Consider the following 22880-nt stretch of genomic DNA (forward strand, 5'->3'; position numbering starts at 1 on the left):
CATGTGCACCTGGAAACAGCTCAGCAAGGCCCAAGCCCTGCAGAGCACACTGCAGCTGCAGTTGAGTGCCCTCATCTCATAGCAGAGCAAAAAGAGCCAGCATCCAGGGAAGAGCAGGCACTCGACATGGCCCTCAGCCACAGCCCCCCTGATTTTCAGCTAGCAGCATGATGTGTCAGATCTCACAGCAACTGGGAAGACTATCTGATGTTATCAGTCCTTTAGGAGGAGGCTACGCCTGCCAGTGCTCCTCTCAGGGACTTCGGTGCTGGTGCTCACCGGCAGTCCCATCGCAGGCATACCGTGAGTGACCTAGGTGTGGTGCCTAAAGCCATTCTGAAATGAAAGCTGTGGAGAGTGTCCTCTGTATGCATGTGCAGTTAGAGAGAGATATGAAACCACTTGGAGGAACTTGCCAGGAAATGCAGAGTTTGCTGTCACGAGAAGTGGGTGGTCAAAGCAGTAAGGGCTGTTTGTGCCCAGTATGGGCAGCTGACCAAGGATGCAACAGCACACAGAAGTCAAATCTTAGCTAAGAAAAAGTTTGAACAAATTAAACTGCATCTAAGAGTCCATTATGCAAACTGAAAAGAAGACTCAAGCGAATAGTAAACCCAAGTTACAGCAGCTGTAACTGAAAATTCGTGTGTGTGTGTGCGGAGGGATACACACACACACACACATATATATATACACACACATACATATATATGTATGTACATATGTGTGAGTGTGTGTATACATACGGATATACATTTTCATGCTTTGTTAAATACTGAAGAACTGCAACCTGGAAAATGTTAACAACAAGAACATTGCTGGAAATTTTCCTGGCCCCTCGGCCCTTCTTATTTCTCTAATATCTTTTACCTTCTTCAACTCCGTTACTTCCCACAGACACAGTCAAACCCCCCAGCAGAAGGAGAAAAGGAACATTACAGTGCCATTAATGTCTTTTTATAGACATGTTGGAGTCCTAAGGATAAACCAAATCTATCAGGTTGCTTGTAACATATTCATTAAGTCATTAGCTGCTAGGAAGAGAATAACTAAAATTCACCAGACTAACATACAGTGAGACCTGCACAGCCATATCTACACAAGATTTCTCCTGAGGGCTCTTCTAGTGGGGTTACAACAGCCAGGAGTGCCAGTTGCCTCAGCATTGGCAGCTACACAGCCCACACTGGGCTGAGCCTTGCAGGCACTGCTGACAGCTTTGAGGTTCTTGTTTGGAGTCTGCGGAGTATCTGCCCAGCTCTGAACAGCTAATGCTCTTTAATCAAGAAAGGAGTTTCAGAGTTTGTTATTTTTTGAGCTGCAGTTCAGTAAACATACCCCACTGAAAGAACCACTGCATGGAAAAAGAGAGTAGTTAAGCTCATAAATGTCACCAGAGTGTACTTCAGCATGTACAGTTTTGGAGCTGTGTGTGCACTTTTTTAAAAAACAAATGAAGTAAATATGTTTGACAGGATGTTTTGCAGAAAAGAATCTGGAAAATTTAAACACCCAAGTGACTAAAATCACAGTTAATTTTTCTTATCAATTTCAATTTCTGTACTGAAGTACCTAGTCCAGCAGATTAAATAAACACAGACTTTGAGGAATAACTTAAGATCTTCCTGCTCTGAAATGTAGGAATGGATATTAGTTAGGTCCTAATGTGGCTGATGAGTTTTACTCACCTTGGAAATGTAAATTTGAAGAAAACCCAGGTAGTACTAGTCAGAGCTTTTTAAGATGAAAACAGCTGCATTTTCAGGTAAGGTTGCCTCCAAAAAGACTGAACTTTAAATAAGAAGTTTTTTACCTTCCCTTCAAATAAAAGGAAGAAAATTTAAAAGAGCATTCAGCATTACAAAAGCATGCAACAGAGATACTCAAGTACAAAAAGGTATCTATATCTTTACATATTTATGATGGTCTGGGTTATCTCCACCTCTCACCCTGGAAAATTGGGTAGATTCATCAGGAACTGTCCCTTTTCTTTCTGTTGTCTCCTGACTGACCTCCTCTGCTGCCACCCCCATGGAGCTATAGTCCCTTAAAAAGACCTTTGTGCCATCTAATTTTACCTACCTAGGGCTGAACTGCTGCCAAGGTCCCACAGTCCTCACTAGGGAAGAAATGACAGCTCACAGAATCAGTAAGGTTGGAAGGGACCTCTGGAGATCATCTAGTCCAACCTCCCTGGTTCCACTGGGGCTTGAATGCAGGATCTTCAGCATGTAAAGCAGATGTGATAACCACTACACTATCCCTCTACCCAAATATGCATGTATGCATGTGCAGATCTCTGTCTGCAAAGATGACTACCAGCGGTTACCATGATCAAGCCAAGGAAGTGAATATAGTGCTTCCTAATATGCAGTCAACAGGGCCTGAGCTGATGGACTGCAGCAGAATGAGGATCTGATTCTGAACAAAGTAGCATATTCTCTTCTCAACTGCATCTTGAAGAGTAAATATAAAACAAATGAAACGTAAATGCAAGACAAAAAGAACTAATCACTTTCAGTGATAAAGATATGATTTCATTTTCCCTAAAGCTGAGCTGCTGCGTTTTGCCACAGCAAACCACACTATTTAACCAAGCAAAAAAATGTCTTTACTGTTTGAAAAGCATGTGTAATTTCCATCTTTACCTCCCTGACAACTGTATTAATCTGCCATGTGCTGTGTCCAACAGCTTTCCCACTTCAATAAGAGCTCCCTGGTAAACTTTCGTGAGTATATGTCTGAAAAGCATTAACAGGACTCCAAACCGTAACAGCTGCGTATCATCCATGTTTGGTAACGTCTTACTATCTTGGAGCAAATCTATCCAAGAGGTGAGCTACATCCCATCCAGACAGGTAACCCTGGCATTGCCACACAAGGTAAAAAATCTATCCTGGAAATGGCTACAACTATACTTATTTGACCTGAAACTCAGAGATACTCCAAATTATCCTCCACTTGAGTCCCAGTTGGTCCTACAATTGTAAATGACAGGTATTAGAGAATAGTTTTCTAGTACATTCAGATGCCCCTATTTCGTACAATCCAAATGTCCTCATCCATTGTGAATCATGTTAAAAAGAGCCAGAATATGGTCTCAGGTCCATCCTCTAATTCACTAGATTAGTCTGATTCTGCCAGGCTGTTGCTTATCAGTACAGGCAATGAATGGTCAGTGTGGCTCAGACCACTTGCGTGCCCAAACCCCTATCAGGAGAACAGCTAGGCTGGAGTCAAGGGTATGGGGTGAGGCAGCTCCTTCCCCACTCAGGACAGCAGGGACACCTCTGCTGCATTGTTCCCCCGGGGACTGTGTTTTAGATGTCCATGTTCTTGGAGAAGTTGGCACAGGGAGATGACTGGGGAGAACAGCCTGAAATAGGTCGAGTCTGAAGGTGCCGAGAGAGAGATGGCATGACTGAAGCTGCAACGGTCTCAGGGAGAAGGACTGTGCTTCTCATTGCCTGCTTTCTGAGCTGGCAGAGGGACGTCTAGAAGAGATGCGAGGAGCTGAAAAGATAGTGCTCATCTTTCCATTGCTCTTCTTTTCTTCTTTTTCCTCTTTATTCGCTTTCCTACCCCCAAAAAGTTTGTTATTCCTTTTTTCCTTTTATTCTGTCAAAATAGCCTTTTTACTACTCTCTTTGTAGATCCTTCCTATGACTGACTTATACCTATATTTAACACCTAGTTCCTCTGTAATCTCATGAATTCTGAGTCAAATTTACTCACCTATTCCTTTTTTATGAGGCTTTTTCTCATCCTTAATAACTTTTCTCAAACATCTTACCCTAAGTGTGGATACTTAGGATAACACTTATCTTAAGTGTGTTTGTGGGCTTTTCAGAACCCATTTACCATGCCATAAAATTTTGTAGACTTATGTAAAATACGATTATGTAACATAGATCAAACTGTTTTTGTTTTTGGACTGAACTTTTACGGATTATTAACTATATTGAGTTCAATAATGTTTTTTTTTTTAATATTACTCTTTTTTTTGCTATGGTTATTTCATCTTTACTAACTTTCCACTTCTGCTTTATTCAACATTGAACCGCTTAAGCTATAGTTCTAGGGTAGTTTGTTTCATCCCATTCCTCAAGTCTGTCACTACCTGCATATTGTTGAACATTGCAACTTTTCCATACTAAGTTGAAATGCACTGCCAACTATTTCAAAAGGAGATGAATACTAATGAAAAGCGTGATGTGCACACAAAAACATTCAGCATGAGGAATGTCTGGGTCTTATAGAAGAATTACAGTAGGATTTGTTGTGCAGTCCAGCTGATTAAACAGAAATTGGATACAAGAAGCTTTTTCCTGCTTCCATGTAGAGGATTAATGTGAAGACATACAACTAACTGCCAGGACTATTAATCACCCAAATTCCTTGAGCTAAAGAAAAGAAAAACTCAGCAAAAACGTATGTTGAGGATGCTGTGTTCTGTTGTTCCAGTAGAGGGAGAAGCCTGCAAGAGAGTCCAATCAGATAACAAAAGAACTCTGAAAGATAAGAAAAAATAAATGAAAATAAGCCATCTCTGGGTAAAAGTAGAAAAGCACAGATTTCTGGTACTGCTTTGTCTTCAGCACCTGTCCAAAGTGAAGAATTTATGCATTTTCCAGCTTCTTTATTGGTCTTCCATATTGCTCTCAAAGCTGTAGGCAGCCCTGGTGTCCTCCAGGGGGAAGGTTGGTGAATCTCTCTGCTGTCTATGGTGCAGGAGACCCCTCAGCTCTGAGGCTGGGGCATCCCCTCACACTGCACAGCATGTCAGCACAGCACAGCAGGGTAGCACCACAGATTACATCCTTCTCTAGCTCTTTTTCTTACTGAGCATAGCTTTGTTCATGTACGCTTGTGTCTATGCAAGTGAGATTTTTCCCTAGAGAGCCAAAGTTCACCCAAACAAAACACTGACAAGCTGGGGTGAAGTATATGCTATCTCTGGCAGTCCAAGCTCTTACCCTCCTCTCCATTGCCAGCTGAGGGCATAGCAGAGAACTGAATATGACAATAGCTATAGGAAAAGGTGAAGAGGCACAAAAGTAAACCACAGATGACCACTTAGGTAGGACGTCCTTAGTTCTGCCTCACAGGCCAAGTTTTGTATGCACCAACTTGTCCATCATACACGGTAGAAGGAAGGTGATGTCTTGCCCACTGGCATGGGTGGCAGAGATCAGCAGTCTCCATGTGGACAACAGACACACAGCCAGAGCAGCTGATGCCGTTGTAGGTGAATTGCTTGGGATGATGGATGAGACCTTGTAGCATGAGGGAATGAGGTCTCATCTGGCTGCAGTACCTGTGGTCCTGTTAAAAGCAGAGGAGAACTTATGTGCCTGTAGACAATCTCAACACATCTGGTAAGGCTTCTCCTCCTGAATGTCAGATGCTGGCAAATTCTGGTGCAGATGTCTCAAACACCTCAAGGAGCACCAGTGAGAGCATGGCCTTGCATTTTATTATTGTAACAGTGGACTTAGCAGGGTTGAGCTGTAGTCCCACAGATCACAGATGGGCATCTGGCACCAGGAGTTTCCAAAGGGCAGTGGCCATTCATATTTGGATGTTGTTTTCCAATGCTGTTGTTGCAGGGGTGGCCTTTTGCATCCAGAAATTAGCATCCTACCACCAATCATTGCAGATACAAAAGCTAACAGGATGACTCCCTTTGACCAGAGTATTATGACTCCTACAATGAGGCAAGTGCCTGGCAGGAACCACTCCTCCCTCATGTATGTAGCTTAAAATGAGGCCTCCACATTCTCCTCCCATCTTTCCTATCTCTGTGGGTAGCAACAGTAACTGCATAGTTCAGGGAAACTCGAAGGGACCTGAGTGCTCTTTATAAGGAGAGTCATGCCAAAACTCCCGCTTTCAAGATGGGGCAATATTTAATTGCAGTACTGAGAGTTCATGACCAGCTCTCTTCGGGTTCCATAGAAACCAAACAGACCAGAGTCTGTATGGTAAGCAATGGGGACAATGTGGGAATTGGCACCTATTTTTGTCAGAGGTTTGTGACTGTTTCTTTTAAAGACCAGCTGGTTAAAAAAATCAGCCTTCTAAACCACAGACAGAAAGAGCATGGCTTGGCAACACAATCTGTGATCATTTATGATGAAGAAATATTTTCCTAAGGAAAACAGGCCATTACTGAAATAGCTTTACTTCTCCCCAGTGTTTTCAATCAGCTCTCCTTTTCTCAGGTACTATAATGCCACTACTGCTCTACCCAGATTCAGATCTACGTGCTATCCAATTTACAGTTGTGTTTCGCCTCCTGGCTGCCATGAAGTTGCAACCTGTGTCAAAACACTCAGCAAGTGCCAAGGGATGCTAGGTATATCAGTATGTGGAGTAAACTGGGAATGAGTGCACTTTCTCTTTTCAGACCACAGCCAAGCGACGGGAGACAAAGTGAGAGGACTCAATATCCCTGCCACACACCAGCAGTCTGTATCCAGAGTGCTGCAGGAATTTCTCCAGCTTCTGGTCTCCCAGTACTGCTGTGGAGGCTGTTGCAGCTGGGGCAGAGAATGGTGGTGCTGAGCCCCCATTTGTGTGAATTCCTGTACCACCAGCGGAACCACACTGGGGCTCCCACCACACTTCTGTGGAGGTGGAGAGAGGTGGAGGTCGCAGAACTGATTTAGAGCTTTGTCAAAGAAACATCTTGCTTGCAGGAGATTGCAACCGCCTCACACTGTAAATCATGAATCTCACGGGCAGGCTTGGGCATGGGGAACGAGGAGGGCTTACGAGCTTGTGTTGGACTGTAGCTCCTGGATATCAAAATCTGACCTTTCCAGATGGAAAGTTGTTGAAGACTGAGTTCTAAAATGCCTGCCAAGTCTCGTTGCCCTAGTATACTGAGATCCCTATGACAGCCTTGTTCAGAAATATAAGCTGATGCAACTATCATAAATGATGAGGTTACAAAAAATAGCAATGCTGCATAGGAATGCATAATGTCTCTACAAGGAGACATTAAACACCTACTATTTGACTGGCCAGACTGACTTAAATATCCCGCAGCTGATGCAATATGGAGCTGACCCAGCCTCTAGCAGATCTGCAGACAGGCTGAGTCTGTGGTGGGATGCCCTGAAAGAGTGTTTTCCTTTTCCAGTTGGTTATGCCACTGTGCTGTTGCTTTTAGGTTAGTCTCAGTAAAGCTGTAGGTGCACTAAAAGTCAAGCCACTGTTCTTAAGACTGCATTGTGTTTATGCTGCATAAAAGTATTTTAAAATGTATGCAAATGTCTCTATAAATATTAGCACTATGAGAACTAGACTCTGGGGAAAAGCTGATATCAGAGAAGAGTAATTTTGAAGTCTTGCAAATGTCATGCAGAGTGTTTTTCAGTGGAAAATATTCTGGAGCCTGTGTTAAACCTTTACTTTAGCATTTGTTTTGTAATCAGTTACATGAAGTTATTTCCTTCCCTGAGGATTATTTCTAATAAGTACATTTAACATGAATGAACACTCAGAATATCCTGAAAATCAAAGCTCTCCCAGATCAAAGCTTGAATGGGAAGAAGACATTTATCTTTTTCTCTAATTGTTGATAGCAGAGACCAGGTTCACTGGGTGAAATAAAACATGGCAATTCTTCTAGCTGTTTTTATTGCTTAAACTGTCCACTGATGCTTTGGGTTTTTTAATAATGCTTTCTGGAATTTCTATCCTGTGGCAATATTCCAGGTGTCAGGGTAATAGTTGTGTCCTACTTCTAAACAAAGACTAAACAAACTAAAAACCTTTTTCAAAAAATCTGGAAAAAAAATCCATCCAGTTGGAACTATCCAAAATAAATTCTACAGTTGGCTAATAGGCTTTTTGGCCTGACAGAAAACTAAAACTTCTGGTGTAACTGAAATTATTTAGCAACAAATCATTTTAGCAGATAATGGCATACTCCTTTCTATGTAAGTTCTTAGAATTTTTTCCCAAATTGAAATGTAAAACCAAAACAACTGCACAATTGAGCTAGGAGTGAAAAAAAATGAAACTCTTGAACTATGAATACACAAGCCTTGAGTAAATGTCACCTGAATCAATACAATGTACAACAGGTGGAGGTTTGAACATTGTCCTTCTAAATTAATTTTTAATTTGTACTTTAAAGTAATCATCATAGATCTTCCTATAGCAGATTGTGTTACTCTGCCTGTTATGATTCATTAAACCAGAGCAAAATGAGATCATTACCATTTGAGTTAGCATTTTTGAGGTTGCCAGATATCCTCCAAGTATTTCCTGCAGCTGAGAATGCATGTAATTTCCTTGGACCTGACAGCCTGTTTGCAGCAAACTTTGCTCAGAGAATTTCTTTTGCCTCTGAGATGTTAAAAGAGTAACATCTCTGCAACTGGTTCTGTCATCTGGTGGGGACCTTGATCCATTTGCAGGGGGTTGCTTGACCACTTTAGACCTCACACCTTGCAGCTACATTTGAGGTCAACTTGGACATTTGCAAGACCTATGGAAGTGGCAGATCCCAAAGCGCCAGCAACTTGTCTCTCTGGAGGATATTTCTGGCACACCAGCATAGGCAGATACAGCTATAGCAACACAGCGCCTTATGAAAGATTACTAGGGCTTTATATTGACATACCGATTTGCATCCCTTAAAGCAAGGTCTGCATCCAGCAGAGGAGGAGGGATCGATCCAATATAGTGACTCCTTGCCACTTTCCATGTCCTTAAATATATTTTGCAAATCCTAAGCATTAAAACAGGTAAGTATACAGTCACCCTAATGGGAAAAAGGGGATAGGATTAGAAGGGGTCAGGAACCTATTAATTGCAAAATGCTTCCTAAGGCTGCTGCATCCTCACTTTGAAACTGCACAGTAAAAGACCAAGAGCCACAGGAGGAAAACAGGACCTGTGATTCACAGGAACTGTGGTAAAGTTGTAAATATCCCAAATCATCACAGAAAAGGCACCACTGTCCTTTCTAAACAGGGGGTGCTGGGGAAGCAGTCAAAATGATGAGGTAAACCTGGGAGAAAGAAAATCGCCTCTTGGTCCCTGTGACTGGATTATGCCCAAACACAGGATGCGACACTCCAAACAGGTACCCTACAGTTTTAACATTTCTGCAGATGACATCCTGCATACATGCTGTCTACATATGGGGCCAGTCTTCAGCATTTCAGAGGTAGACAACACCACCAACAACACTGTGGCCCTCTATAAGCAACCAATACAGGATTAAGACCATAAACATAGTGCAGCTTAACACTGATCTAGTATTCTTTCATACTCCCATGCTATCTGAACCAAGTAAATCATATATTTAAGATTCATAACACAAACCATTTTCTGTCTCTGAGAAACTCCTACCATGGTAGGCAACCTCTCCCACAAATCGAGTACTGGATTGCGGCATACTTGGTCCCAATTTCCCTTCTATGTTGCTTAGAAGCTTTATATGCTGAATAACAGTATCTTCTCCTTTGGGCATGTTTCCAAATAACCACAGAGACTCTGCTGAACTTAGGGAGAAATGCAGCGAGGGCAGGAAAAGGTCTCCAGAGAAAGCTGCTTTCAGCCTTTTTGGACCAGCAAAGAGGCAGCAGATATCTTGAAGCAGAGGAACAGCACCATCTCATATGCTGGGAGCCTGCAACAGCATCAGCTTTTGCATTGCACAGGCAGTGCTGGCCTGGGGATCACAAGATGCTGGGGACACCGTGAAAGCGCTGTGAACATGCCTGTGGCTTCAGTGCCTGCAAACACACGCCGCTGCCTGGGCAGCATGTGGCTGTGCTCCTGCCTCCCACTATCATCCTGAGGAGAGGTGACCAAGACAGTTTCCACAAAGTGGCCACTTACTCACCCTAGCTTCCCACGCCATTCACTGCTTATTCACAGCAGAGGCCAATTCCAGTACATAAATTAAGGCTTTTCTCTTCCTCTTGGAAATTCCCACATTGTAAAGCCCAGAGACAGAAAGCACTTGGAGGGGGAGTTGTGGGAGAAAGGTTGCTAAAAATAGTCTTTTTCTCATTTGTTTTTGGTGCAATTTCCTGATTGCATTACTGAAACAGCTATGACAAAAGGGGTGAGATTTAGCAATAGCATAGAAAGGAGGTAAGATCAAAAGAGCCAGCAGCACCATGACGTGGAAGAAAGAAAAAAGGACTGGAGGCAGGGAGAATTCATGAATTAGCTGATAAATAAACCAACAGCCTTTGTCCGTTCCCACACCTGGGGAGCCCTGAAATTCCTCTCACTCAAAAGGGGTGCTAAAAGGGAAAGAGAAAAAAAAAAAAAAAAAAAAAAAAGCTAATTGCAGCAATTACACGATTAGGGCATTTTCACTTCCTAAACTGGGAGACAGAAATCCCCCTGGGTCATATGACCTCTTTTGAAACTCTACCAGGAAGATCAGCAACAGCAGTGAGCAAGTGCAGGGCGTTCTCCATCTGTACAAAAGCCTCTCTCACATGAGCCAGAGATCAGAGCAATGTGGGGATGTGCACTCAGACATAGCAAGGTTCTGTGCAAATATCCTCTTAGTCAGATTTTCTCTTGCACAGTTCTCTGATTCTGTGTTATCTGGCAGATTTCTTTCCTTTTTTTCTTTTTTTCTGATTTGCCTCCATTCCTCCACTTCAAGCATGTCTCCAGAGCAGAACTTCAGAAAGGGCATTTTCTGCAGCACATCTCCCTGAAAATAGGTCTCCTCTCTTCTGAAGAACCACCAGCCATCAGCTGCCATGGTGGGAATAGCAGTAATGAGGACATGGATTGAGCCAGTGGTTGCTGGTTCCCAGGTGGCCAGTGCCTTCTACGACACAGGGCTGCTACTGGTGGTGAAGAACTACTACAACCAGACCAACTCAACCTCTCCTGCTTACTCAATGCAAGATGCTCAGCAGAAGGCTGTTTCTAATTTCTATATCATCTACAACCTAGTCCTGGGCCTGAGCCCACTGGTGTCAGCCTATAGCTTGTCTAAGTTGGGGGACAAGGTGCATCGGAAGGTCCCCATCTGCTTCCCTCTTTTTGGCTATTTGGGCTCCAAATCTCTCCTGCTCCTCCTGATCCTGCTGGACTGGCCAATTGAGGTGATGTACGGGGCTGCTGCTTTCAATGGGCTGACAGGTGGTTTCACCACTTTTTGGGCAGGCGTCATGGCTCTGGGATCCTTGGGCTCCTCTGAGAGCAAGAGGTCTCTGCGGCTTATCATTATTGAGCTGGTGTACGGCCTAGCTGGCTTTCTGGGAAGCATGGCATCTGGGTACCTCTTTGTTGGCTTCAGTGATCACTATCGAGAGGGCACTGTGCTGGTAGGCTGCAGCATTGCTTGTTACGTTTTCTGTCTCTTCTACAGTATTTTTGTTCTGAAAGTCCCCAAGCCAGTAGCCAAGAGCACAGGAGATGGTGGCAGCGAGCTATCAGCTAGCACAGAAGCCTCAGGGAAATCCCACTCATCTGAGAGTAACAACCTTGCACCAGTAGTACCTTCAAAACTTGTGATTGTCATGCTCTTTGTTGGGGCGATCCTGTATGACCTCGCAGTGGTTGGTGCAATGAATGTGCTCCCACTTTTCTTGCTCAGGGAGCCTTTAAGCTGGAATCCTGTAGAGATCGGTCACGGCAATGCTGCTGGGTATGTGATCTTCATCACCAGCTTCCTAGGGGTACTTGTGTTCTCCAAGTATTTAAAGGATACTACAATGATCATGATTGGAATGGTATCCTTCAGCGCTGGCATCCTCATCATGGCCTTTGTGCGGTGGACCTTCTTGTTCTACATCGGTGAGATGAACTGCTGTGTGTGCAAGCGAGTGAAGTAAGAGAAAGGGGCTGGGATGTTTATGTACTAGGAGAGGGGTCTTTGCTCTGTTTTACCGAGAAATCCAGGGCAGGGAGCTTGGTAGAGAGTCACAAGAATAGCTCACAAGGTTTCATTGTCATGGTAGATTAGATCTCAGTTCAAATACTGAGGTCAAAATACTGTTCAGCATGACAAGCAGGTTTCTCTGGTTTCCCTAGTCTTTTCTCTTCCTTATGGTCATCTTCTCTACCTAGCAGCAGCACCATCCCCTCTTTCAGCAGCTGAAAGAATAACCAGACTGCCATTCTCATCCCTCCTGTAGCCTTCCACTCACTAATGATGCAGGCACCTAGTTTGAACTACCAAAATTTATAGAACTTTGGAAGCAAGGGTTTCATCATTCCCTTTCCCCATGTTTGGCTTCAGATTGCTACACTCAGCACTTTACAACATCCCAAAGAGGCATCCACTTTTGTTAATGCTTACTTTAAAGGCTAGTTAACCTGTAATTTGTTGCTTGGTCATAATCCAAACCTGAATAGGAAACAGTGCTTACGATGTGTGGGAGTAGGAATTCTTGTTGGCTACCACTACTAGTCAGGCAACACTGCTGCATTTGCTTCTATGAGGAAAGGTTTAAGGCTGCAATAGCAAAAATGTGACAAAGATTTCCTGTCAAATGAACATCTTAAGACTTGATTTGGTTTTGTTGCTGTAAGACACTTATTGCTGATAGGAAATTTAATAGTGAAACACTGGACTTGCTTCAACTACTAAAATATTATCACAATGTACAGTACAAATCCTACATTATAAAAAAATGACCGAGGTACAGGTAAAAATAGACAGGGCAGACATCCCATGAAAAGGGAAAGGGAACTTTATTTTTTTGGATGGAGCCTCCACAGGAGCCCAGAAAACAAAAAACAAGAACAATATCCTTTGTGGTAGTGAAATGGATGATTCATATTTAACAAACAGAAAGAGTACGTCACATGGATTCAAGATCTTGTTTCAGAAAGTGAAGAAAAGATCTAAGAGAAATGACCTGAAGAGATTTTCCTGTGCATCCTTAGAGGGAATGAGAAATTAAAAATCAAAATAAGTTATTTTAAAGGAAAAGATAGTAGGATATCACATTTGGTGTACTACAAGCAGACAAAAAGAGAGTGGAATTTGTAAGAGATTTTGTTTACCCATTTGGTAACCATGCTAGGGAAAAAAGACAAAATAAAAGTAATATAATACAAGTATATGTTTAAAATTAAGCCCATCATCAACACATGCTGCCACACCATTCATCAGATGCTTATTTCCCGCATTGCAGAAACATCTCAGCACACTAGATATGGACTCAGTCTTCGCTGAGGTCAATTCTGCTGACAGGAAGCCAGTTCCAGTTCCTTAGAAGTTTCCACACTGGAGAGAGCCTAAAATACTCCAGCCTAAGCACAATGTTACTAAACCAATATAATGTCCTAGTGTCCGGTGGTATAGTGCTCTCTCTGCTTGTGAGATACGAATCATCCATTTCACCTATCACACAGGCCAGTGCTGTATTCCAAGTCTGTTAGGATTTCAGGTCAGGCAAACACCAAGAAACTCTAGATCTAGGGAATGTAACTCTGCTGGTTGGAGCAATAGGTCATGTATCCACCATTCCTGATGTGAGGCAGGGAGTTACATTCCTATCACAGGTTCATACTGCTTTGTGGCACTCAAGAGACAAGAAAAGGTAAAGTAAAGGCTCTGTCCAAGCTTCAGGCACATAGTCTTCAAAAGCCATCATTATATAATGGGACAGGAAGCAGGTACTGATGATAACTAAGTATTCATTGCATTACAGCACGGGCAACGATGCTCTTTGCCCTCATCCCCTTACCAACTATCAGGTCCATGTTATCCAAGCATGTTGAAGGATCATCTTTTGGTGAGTACTTTGGTTATATTATCAGTCAAAAAAAAACTCAAACCCTTTATTCAGCCTAGAATACAAAGGTAAAAAGTTACTACTACTAACTGCATACTGTATGATAAAGAGAGAGGAGTTGGTACCACAGAAGGGAAGGGAGGAGCAGAAAAACCTGCAGAACTGGATTGTCATATAGAAACTTCTCCTCCTTCATTACTTCATTATATGAACAACCAGGACTGCTAATGCATCCAAATAGCACCTCACGCCTGAGGCTTCTCATGTCTTCTCAAGCCACATCCCCAAAGCCATCCTTGGCATCCCTTTGCTTTCTGCCATATGATCTCAAAACTCAAAACATTTTATTCTGGCCCTTCAGTAACCTGCCTTCTTATTCCCAGCTCCACATTCTTCCTCTCAAAACCAGGAGCACAATCCACCTGCGTCACAGCAGTTCAGGCCTGACAGGTCCAGAGACCTGACAGCCTCCAAGCAATGGTGATCCATGTGGAGTCTCCAAAGATAAACCACAGCATTTTTTTTTTCTCCCCAGTGACAGCCTGTTTTCTTGTTTTACAGGTAAGGTGTTTGTCCTGCTGCAGTTGTCCTTAGTCATCACAGGAGTAGTGACATCTACTGTCTACAACAAGATCTATCAAAGCACATTGGACTGGTACAGCGGGTTCTGTTTCATTCTGTCTTTCTTTTTTGGCTGCCTAAGTCTCCTCCCTATAAGGTAAGGAATGGAAAGGGTCTTGTTAAAAAAAAAAAAAAAAAAGTTATTTTTTCTTCATTCTTCCTGATTCTAGGTCTAAAATGTACAATGAAGACTGGAAAAAGAAAAGTGTTTTTGTTTAACAGTAACAATTCTGCAAAACTAGGTGCACAAATATCAAGAAGGTTTAAAGAATGAAATTTTCAAGCGGTTTAGCCAAGGTTTTAAATCTTCTTTTTGTTTAATGTAACATGAATCGCTGTAGGAGGAATATTTAGCTGAGTTTAAGAGCTACTAATCTCGAGGGACAAATTCTTCATGCAAATGCAGTGCTTGATATTACTGAAACAGTAATAGGTAGTGAGAGAAATAATCCTTCATAAAGTAAAACTTTTTTTTTTAATCCATTACAGTTATTTACTCAGTGTGATAAAAAAGAGTAATTTCAATCTCCCTGTGGTGTTTCTTTCAAAGAGAAATGATTATTACACAGTTGTGGAAATGGTTACTTTTCTGACACCCAAATGAATTGCCTCACTGAACAGCTAAAGAATGACCGAGATCTGCATTTTCAAGAGCAAGTTTTAAGCACAAAATCAGCTTAGATTAATTTCAGGAGAGAAATCTGAAAGAGTGTCTCCAGGACACGTCAAGCTACTCTCCTAGAATCCTTATGAGGGATAATCCCTCCATCTCTCTCATGTCACTGTCCCTTCCCCAGGTCCCTCCAGCTCATTGCACTCCTTGAAATGACAATATTCTCCAAGTGTGAAGTTGAAGTGAACTGTGATAATATATTTGATCCATGCAACAACAATATCCATAAACAAACATAACACAGATGCTGGATAGACTACCATCTGACTTGAAACAGAACTCTTGTCAAGTTTTGTTGTCACTAAAAAAAAATAATAGTAGAAAGTCTGAGGTCACTATGAATCTTCCATCAGCTTCAGTACTATCATTGAGATATGAAGAGAGGAAAAAAATTAAGGAAAGCTCCTACACTGTCAGTTCTATCTGTCTAGTCCAGACTTGCAAGTCCTTTCTGGTGTTTTCAGCATATACCTGGTGTCAGTAGGCATGCAAGTGCAAGAGAAGACTCCTTCATTCTCCATCTTTCTCCAAGACTCTGCTTTCCTCCTCCTATTTTCCAGACACAAGAGTAATCTGTTTCACATGCACAAAACTGCAGTTTAACAGCAGAGTCACTGCTAGATACTCCATTACGTTAGACATGGTATACAAATAGAAGTTGAGAGTTGTTACAAGCACAAACACAGGTACAGGGACTTGAAATCTGAAAGACAACAAATGGTGTCCATTTCTTTGCTTGCAAATGCAGCTACTTACAGAGAAGCCGGCAGATTCTCCTAAGGAAGTCCATGAGCACTCAGCCAGTTCGAGACACCTCAGTAAAATTTAAACTAAGCCAAAGACTTGATGAGGAAAGAGGAAACTGTAGCTTTGGAAAGTAGTTTGCTAGCCTTTCTCTTGTAATGCACATCTTTATTGTTCTTTGCAGCATTGTGGCCTTCAAACAACGTTCAAACACCGGTTCCCTTCAAATTCTGACAGAGTGACATACTGCAGCAGCTGAAACGTCTTATAAATTCTCTGGGCTGCCCAAGGGGAAAGTTTGCTAACCATTTGTCCCTACAGATTTGAAAGTGAAAAACATCTACATTTCTATTTCACAGCACTACACAGCCTCTTACATAAAACTCAGCCAGGACAGAGAAGTTTGCCTTGTTGCTTACTCTGCGAGCTTATGTACTGTAGAGACATTCCAGCTATTGCACAACAGTTATCTTTAGAGCATTTTGGTTTCACTCTAGGTGGCTTAGCAATATGGACTTAACAGTGCAGTCAAGAAGAGGGTAAAAACAAAAAGGAAGGTTTTAGCCATGCTGTTCAATTTGGAAGAGGAAAGGTGAACATCAGGTCTCTTTTTCGATCAGTTCTCTTCTTGTCTGTTCAGTTAGAAATCTCAGGGCAGTCCTGTGACTTTGGCTTACTAATAGGAGTCCACAAGTAGTATTCTGCACGTGCACAGGTGTCTGCAGGACTCGCATATTCTAATGAGTGTTAAAGACAAATATGAAGAGATGTCAGCCCAGCTAATTAGTGTTGCAAGGAGGAGTACTAAAATACAGAAATATTATTTTTTTAAAAGGCCACTATTTTGTAATCTCTGCAATAAAACACTACTGAACAGATGTTTCTGTCCCTGATTTCCGGGAGAGTGTCCTTAAAATGTTTAACAGAGCTTACAGTAGGACATCTATGATTTAAAACTAATACTGGCATTTCAACTCATGCCACCAGGACCTAATATTCTTGCAAGAAGTTAAGAACTGGTAAGTGAAGCACACTTTTATGGAGGCACAGGTACCCTAATGTCAGGTAGTAATAATCTTGCTAACTCAGCCCCGCTCCAGAAAGGAATCCTATGCAATATAGCAACTGGTATGAGACATTATCAGCAAACAAGTAAAAACAAGGTTCAAAAGACTAGCATGCCCTAGAGAAATCAGGGTCTAGACTATGTCTCTGCTTAACCACTAATTGAATTCAAAGGGATTAAGTTGTTTCCAACCCCCACACTGTGTAAAAGTAAGCAAAAAACTCTTCAGTTGCTGAATTATCCAGGAGGCAGCCCAGGAAGTCTCAGTCTGAGCCAAGGATCCAGCAGGCAGAAGTCGTTTCCTCACTATGCAGTCCCCTGCTTGGACGAGGTTATGTCATGCTCATTGCCCCCCTACAAGCCCTATTGCTTTCTTTCCTCATGTCCAGGCTCCACTTTCAAGTTGAACAAATTATTCCACTGTAGTGGACAGTTGAGACTTAGCTGAATCAGCAGAACAAGGGGCATTTAAGGGAAGAAGGTCTGCAGTAAGATCATGAACTGCCCAGCAAAGCTAGTGCACACATTATAACTTCAACAATGAAGACTGCAAGAAAAGAAACATTTATTCTATGTAAAGAAGTAATCTTTTAATACATTTATTGGTCCATTCCATTAAATTAACTGAGGTAAAGAAATGGTGCATTTTTAAAAAATGTACACACTAATAGAGAATTACAAACAATTTTACCTCAAAGTGTTTTTCTCCATCAATACTAGTTCCATAGTAAACAACACACAAAGTATATTTATACAGAGATATACGAAAGGGAATAGAAGCATGCCAGCACCAGAAATCAAGACAACATTTCATAACCTGCGAGTCTGAACAAGAGTGTAATTGGTAGATCTGGCTGAGTGCAGGAAACAAAAGCCTTATTCCCATTTTTACACCATGTACTTGCTAATTCACATAAAGACAAGTCTTTTCACAGCTTCCATTTTGGTTTTAATGGTATGAGTATGTGAAGGAAATGGGTTCAAGGAAGCAGGTCCTACACAGGTCAAAAGTAATACACAGTTTGCACAATGAGCAAGCAATGTTTCAATCTTCAGTCCTGATGTCTTGAACCTAACAAGCACTAACTCCAGTGCTTGCCAAAGCAAGCTTGCCTTCATGCACATGGTATAGCTCTCCAAACCTTAAGAAGGGGCAGATGGATGCAGGTACAGAAGAAGGAAAAGAACAAAGATTGTGCTGTGCTATTTTCATATGCTATAGAGCAAAACCTCTGGTTGTTCACTATCATGAGAAAAAACTCCATCCCTCTGGCTGGTGCAAAAGTGGCACTGGCTCAAATCCTGCACTCAAATCTGAAGGTGTGGATATATATACCAGTGGCAGAGTTAACAAAATGGTTCATCTTTGAAGCGTAGGCTACCAAGGCCTTCAAAGTAGGCTTGGACAGCTCCTAGCTTTTAGAGTGTTGGCAAGTCATTTACATAAGTGTAAAACAAGCCTTTCTGGAAAAGAGCATTACTTTTTGGACAAGTAACATGCTTTAGCCAAGCTCACTTAAAACTAGTCCAGTTCATTATAGAGTATGTATATGCATCAGGTACACTGGCAGTACTCCATAGTGCCAAGTGCAGAATTAAATACATCCATTTGATTCTTTAAAATTGGTTAAATAGCACCTCAAAAAAGTTTAAAATGCAACTTTTACATTTCCCAAAGGCAAAGAATCCCCAGTTTTACAGAATCCCCAGTTTTACTGTCAAAAGTATGCTGCAAGTACTAGCAAGTCCCTCACCTCAATAAGACACCTAATTTCTCCTATTGATTGGTTAATGTAGTAAAAGGATATATATATTAAGGGAAAGACTGTTCTACCTTTAAGATTTAAGGAGACTGAACACCTAATGAGCTAACTTAGTTCACGTCTACCTATCACATTTTGCACATAGTGGTTATAAGCACCAGTATCTTAGATTTTAAAAAGCCTGCAACGTTAATCATGCATAATTTCTTGAGAAGAATGAAATAAGTTTCAACAAAAGCATGGCTCTTATTAAAACACGAACAGTCCCTGCGTGGCTGGGATATATTTGTATGTTGACATCTGCAGACTGACACCTGAGGCAATATATACACCGCGAGTAGGCTGGACAGAGTCAGACCTTCAAGGCTCTATCACAGAAGCTCTGCAGCCCCTTCACTGCCACTTACGCTTTGCTTCTGTTTCTTTCTACCACTTGTTCCACGAGACTATCCCTAGTAGAAGTGTCATTGTGACAAAAAAAAAAAAAAAAAAAAAAAAAGTCAAAACAGACTGCATTGAAGAATCTTAGTTTATTTTTTGATGCAACTCACGTTTGAAGAGTTAATGCCCTTAAAGGCTGTATCTAACACCATTTTATATTTCAATAGATAACTGAAAAATACATAATGATGTTTTAATGTCTAAGTTTATTGCAATAGTCAGAACCTGATGATGATATGAACAACATAGTTCATAACTGAGCATGAAAACAGGATCTCAGTACTTGCTTTATTGTGCTGGTGCCACTTGAGGAAGAAACAAACAATCCTAGAAACAGCATGCAAGTAATCAGGACAGCAGCAAACTACACATTTTCTGAGATAAAACTTGGTCTGGCTCTGGATTAAAAGCAAGATTGGGCTAATTTAATTGTTTAAGGACCCCAAACTTACACAGGCTCGTAGGAAAGGTGCAACTGCTTTAGATGCCATTTTACTGCATGCAAAGCGGCTGACCTTAAGTCACAGAACGCTCAGGTTACTCCTGATGGAGATGTAACTCCTGCTGTACTCATGTCTCTGTTCCCTTTCACAAAGTCTTTTCCTTTTCACCATTAACACTTGGGCTTTTCAAATATAGACACACCAAACGTTTATAAGACCAACATTGCAGAGTTGTACTGAGTCAGACCTCAACCTTCCAATAACAGCAGTACTGTATGCTATATGTTAAGGAATTTCGTGCCTGCTTGTAGCTTGCCTGCTCTGCCCTACTGCTTCACGTCTCAAAGTCAGGATTCTCCCCATACCTCACAACCTTTCCCATAGTAACCCCGTAGTTTACAAGAGCTCTTTTTTTATAAGGAGACTCCTCAGTAGCCGTAGGGGCTAAGAGACTCACTACTACACACTCTTTACACAATTCTTGCAAAGGACTCTTCTTTTTAATGTCAAGTTTTACTTTCCATGTAGATGTTTGGGAGGTTTTGTTTTTTCCAGTCATCCAAGAAATCCTATTACAGGCCACAGCCTGAAGTAAATGTTCAAGCCTTTCCTCCAAATTAACTTGGTAGGTGTCAAAGAGCCAAGCACTTCATCAGGGAAATAAAGTCCTCTTTTGTCTCAACAGCTTTGCCAGAAAGGGATTTCTCCAAGATGAAAGCACAACTGGGTCAAGTAGTAGTTTAAGTATCAGACTGCAGAATCAGGGGCCTTAGATTAAAGAAAGTACAAAATGAGCTTTAGTAGCTCCAGCTGAAACAGCTGCTCATTGAATTAAACTTGACTTGTGACTCCTCTTTGTCCATTACGCTCCTCACGTACAGCTGCACTGTTCAGTACTAGCTTACCCAGAACTCCAACTCATTTCAGTTTTGACTCAACACTGAGGGGAAACAGGGCATAAATCTTGCAAGGAATCAGTCTACTTTTTTTTTTCCCAGTCCTTTTTGAATGGGTAGAGAGAACAATATCTAAATACTAGTTCAAATCAAGTTTCACTTGACTCTCACTGATGCAGAGTCCACTGGGAAACTCCATCTCGCAGAAAGAAACAGGTCACACAGCTTTCTAAGGGAAAAAACCCTGATGATCTCAGTTTGTGGGAAAGAGGCAAGCAGGACTAGTTTTTCCATTTACAGTATCTTACTAGCACTGGAACCAAGAAAATAAATTATCTACTGACTGTAACTCTGAAGGTGGTCAGATCATTAATAATATGCATTTACAAGAATTTATTTTGAAGGGAAGAAAGATAGAGGAAAATACTGGGTTACTGCTTCAAGATAATCCCTTTAAACACTTCTTTTGAAAAGCAAGAGTGGTTGGTTGTTCTACATTTAATGAATTCTGCTTTAGATTGCTGTTATTACACCAGTAGTGTAGGAGAAACTGACAGCTTTAACCACATTTCTGTTTAGTACCTCAAAGCTGTCAAAGAAAGTCAAGTCAAACATGAAAACCTCCTAAAATACCTTAAAGTAGGCTTTTCCCACCTAAGGAGGGGATGGCCTGACAGCCATCAAACTGAAATGCTAACTCATCTTTGCAGTTGCTATAAAGCCTTCAAACCCTAAATATACCTAAAGTTCCCCTGCTCAGCTTAAGGACAAAACCCAAACCAAAGTAGTATTCGATACATCATCACAGGATAACACAAGAGTTTTACATTTCCAATTACTGCACTCAGGTTCTTTGCCAAAAGATCAAGTAATCACTCAAAAGTGTATCAGTAAGCATTCAAAGCTACTTATTCCTCCAAGTCCTGACGTTACTTTGACATGAGTCCCAACCTCTTGCTTAGAGACAAAAGAGTTAACCTAGAATTATCTGCATGCTGTTAATTCAAAAGGATCTTAGATTCATCACGGCAGCATTACATTCTCTAGAAGGTACCTAAGGCCACTTAACAACATGGAGGCAGCTACTTTAGGTTGGACCATAAGAGAAAGAGAAAGGAGAACTTGCAGATGCAGTTACATTTAAGGCCAAAAAAAAAAAAAAAAAAAGTTAAAGGAAAATAGACCTGTACCAAAAGAAGTCTCAAAAGACTTGCCATGTGGCTCAGAGACAGGTATGAGCTCTGTGTACCTTATGGGATGATACCTTATTTTCCCTATCAAATCTCACTGACAGTTTTAAGGCAAGTTTCACACTCATGATGATGCTTAGTGTAAGCAAGCACTTGACACATTTTGGCTTTTGGGCTGCAAAATAGAGAGAGAAAGCAAAGTTCCATCTTTATTACAGCTGGCACCTTCAGCGACCAAGCCCAAAGGAGCTCTAGTTCAGAAAACAAACAAACAAACAAACAAAAACATCCACCCACAGATCTAAACATGGCTCAGGAATATTCTACCACGTAACTTCCACAGCTAGTTTTAGGGAAAAAGGAAAAAAAAAAAGAAATAGATACAATAAAGACCTCATACTTGCTTCCATCATTCCCAGAAGCTTTGAGAGGCTGCTGTTAAACTCACTCCCACATCGAGGACTATTTTGATCCCCAAATCAGTCACAACTACACTTCAGCCTATCAACATTACTTCATAATCACCAAGATAAACAAACATATTCAGTATGAATCAATAGCATGCCACACTCACAAAAACCACCGTTCATGCTTGCATTATAGACTTTCTGCAGGTGGTATCAGTATGTTTTACCTATCTAGAACCAGCCCAACTCCTACATAAAATCCAAAAATCACTTCATCTAGAAGGACCATATAAGTGGTAGTAAAACAGAAAACATTCTTTTCCAGCCTTTCCCTCTCCATCCAGAACATAGATAAGGAGTGGTTAGGAAGTACTGTATCATGGGAATAATTATCTTTTTTAATCAAACAAAACAGTAATAAAGATGTCATTTGGCACCTTGCAGCAGAGTTTATTTTCATCTTTTTAGTGTTCCACTCATCAGTTCCTTCCAGACTAAAGAGGTAAGTTTTACTGAGATCCCCATGCACTTTTACTATGAGCTCAGGATCACTCCATAGGATGGAGAAGGAACCACTCAAGGTAACTCAAAAAGATGAAACATATCCCAGTTTAAACAAAGACAATGAGGAAGAAATTCAAATAGTTTTCAGAAGGTCTGTTCCAGCCTAAACACAGCTGGCACTTCAGTTAACTTGACAGAAGAGTCCTTCATACAGTTCCAGTATGTCTAGTGGTACTAAACACAGAGGTGCTAAACTGTTCATGAAGGTACTTCTTATTTGGTCTCTGGCTTGTCTTGCAATAGTGGTATAATTGACTCCCACGCTGTAAGGCACTAAAAAAAAGAAATAAAGATTAAAGAAATGGAATGTATATAACTTCTTGCAAT

At 41.4% G+C, this 22880-nt stretch overlaps 2 protein-coding genes across 2 annotated transcripts in view; one reads left to right on the forward strand and one right to left on the reverse strand.

The window, feature by feature from the left end:
- Positions 1-10736: 10736 nt before the first annotated feature.
- On the forward strand, positions 10737-16097 carry SLC46A2 (solute carrier family 46 member 2). The gene is made up of 4 exons (XM_062600213.1): positions 10737-11796; positions 13662-13745; positions 14307-14463; positions 15968-16097. Exons 1-4 carry the CDS (start codon positions 10752-10754, stop codon positions 16023-16025), a joined length of 1344 nt encoding a protein of 447 aa, XP_062456197.1. The 5' UTR covers positions 10737-10751; the 3' UTR covers positions 16026-16097.
- Positions 16098-19127: 3030 nt separating this feature from the next.
- SNX30 (sorting nexin family member 30) overlaps positions 19128-22880 on the reverse strand; it is a 47105-nt gene continuing 43352 nt past the window's right edge. The window contains exon 9 of the mRNA XM_062599942.1: positions 19128-22826. Within this exon, the coding sequence (XP_062455926.1) occupies positions 22767-22826 (60 nt within the window). The 3' untranslated portion in view covers positions 19128-22766. The remainder of the gene's footprint in view (positions 22827-22880) is intronic.

Source organism: Rhea pennata, chromosome Z (genome assembly GCF_028389875.1).
Source record: "Rhea pennata isolate bPtePen1 chromosome Z, bPtePen1.pri, whole genome shotgun sequence".
NCBI lineage: Eukaryota > Metazoa > Chordata > Aves > Rheiformes > Rheidae > Rhea > Rhea pennata.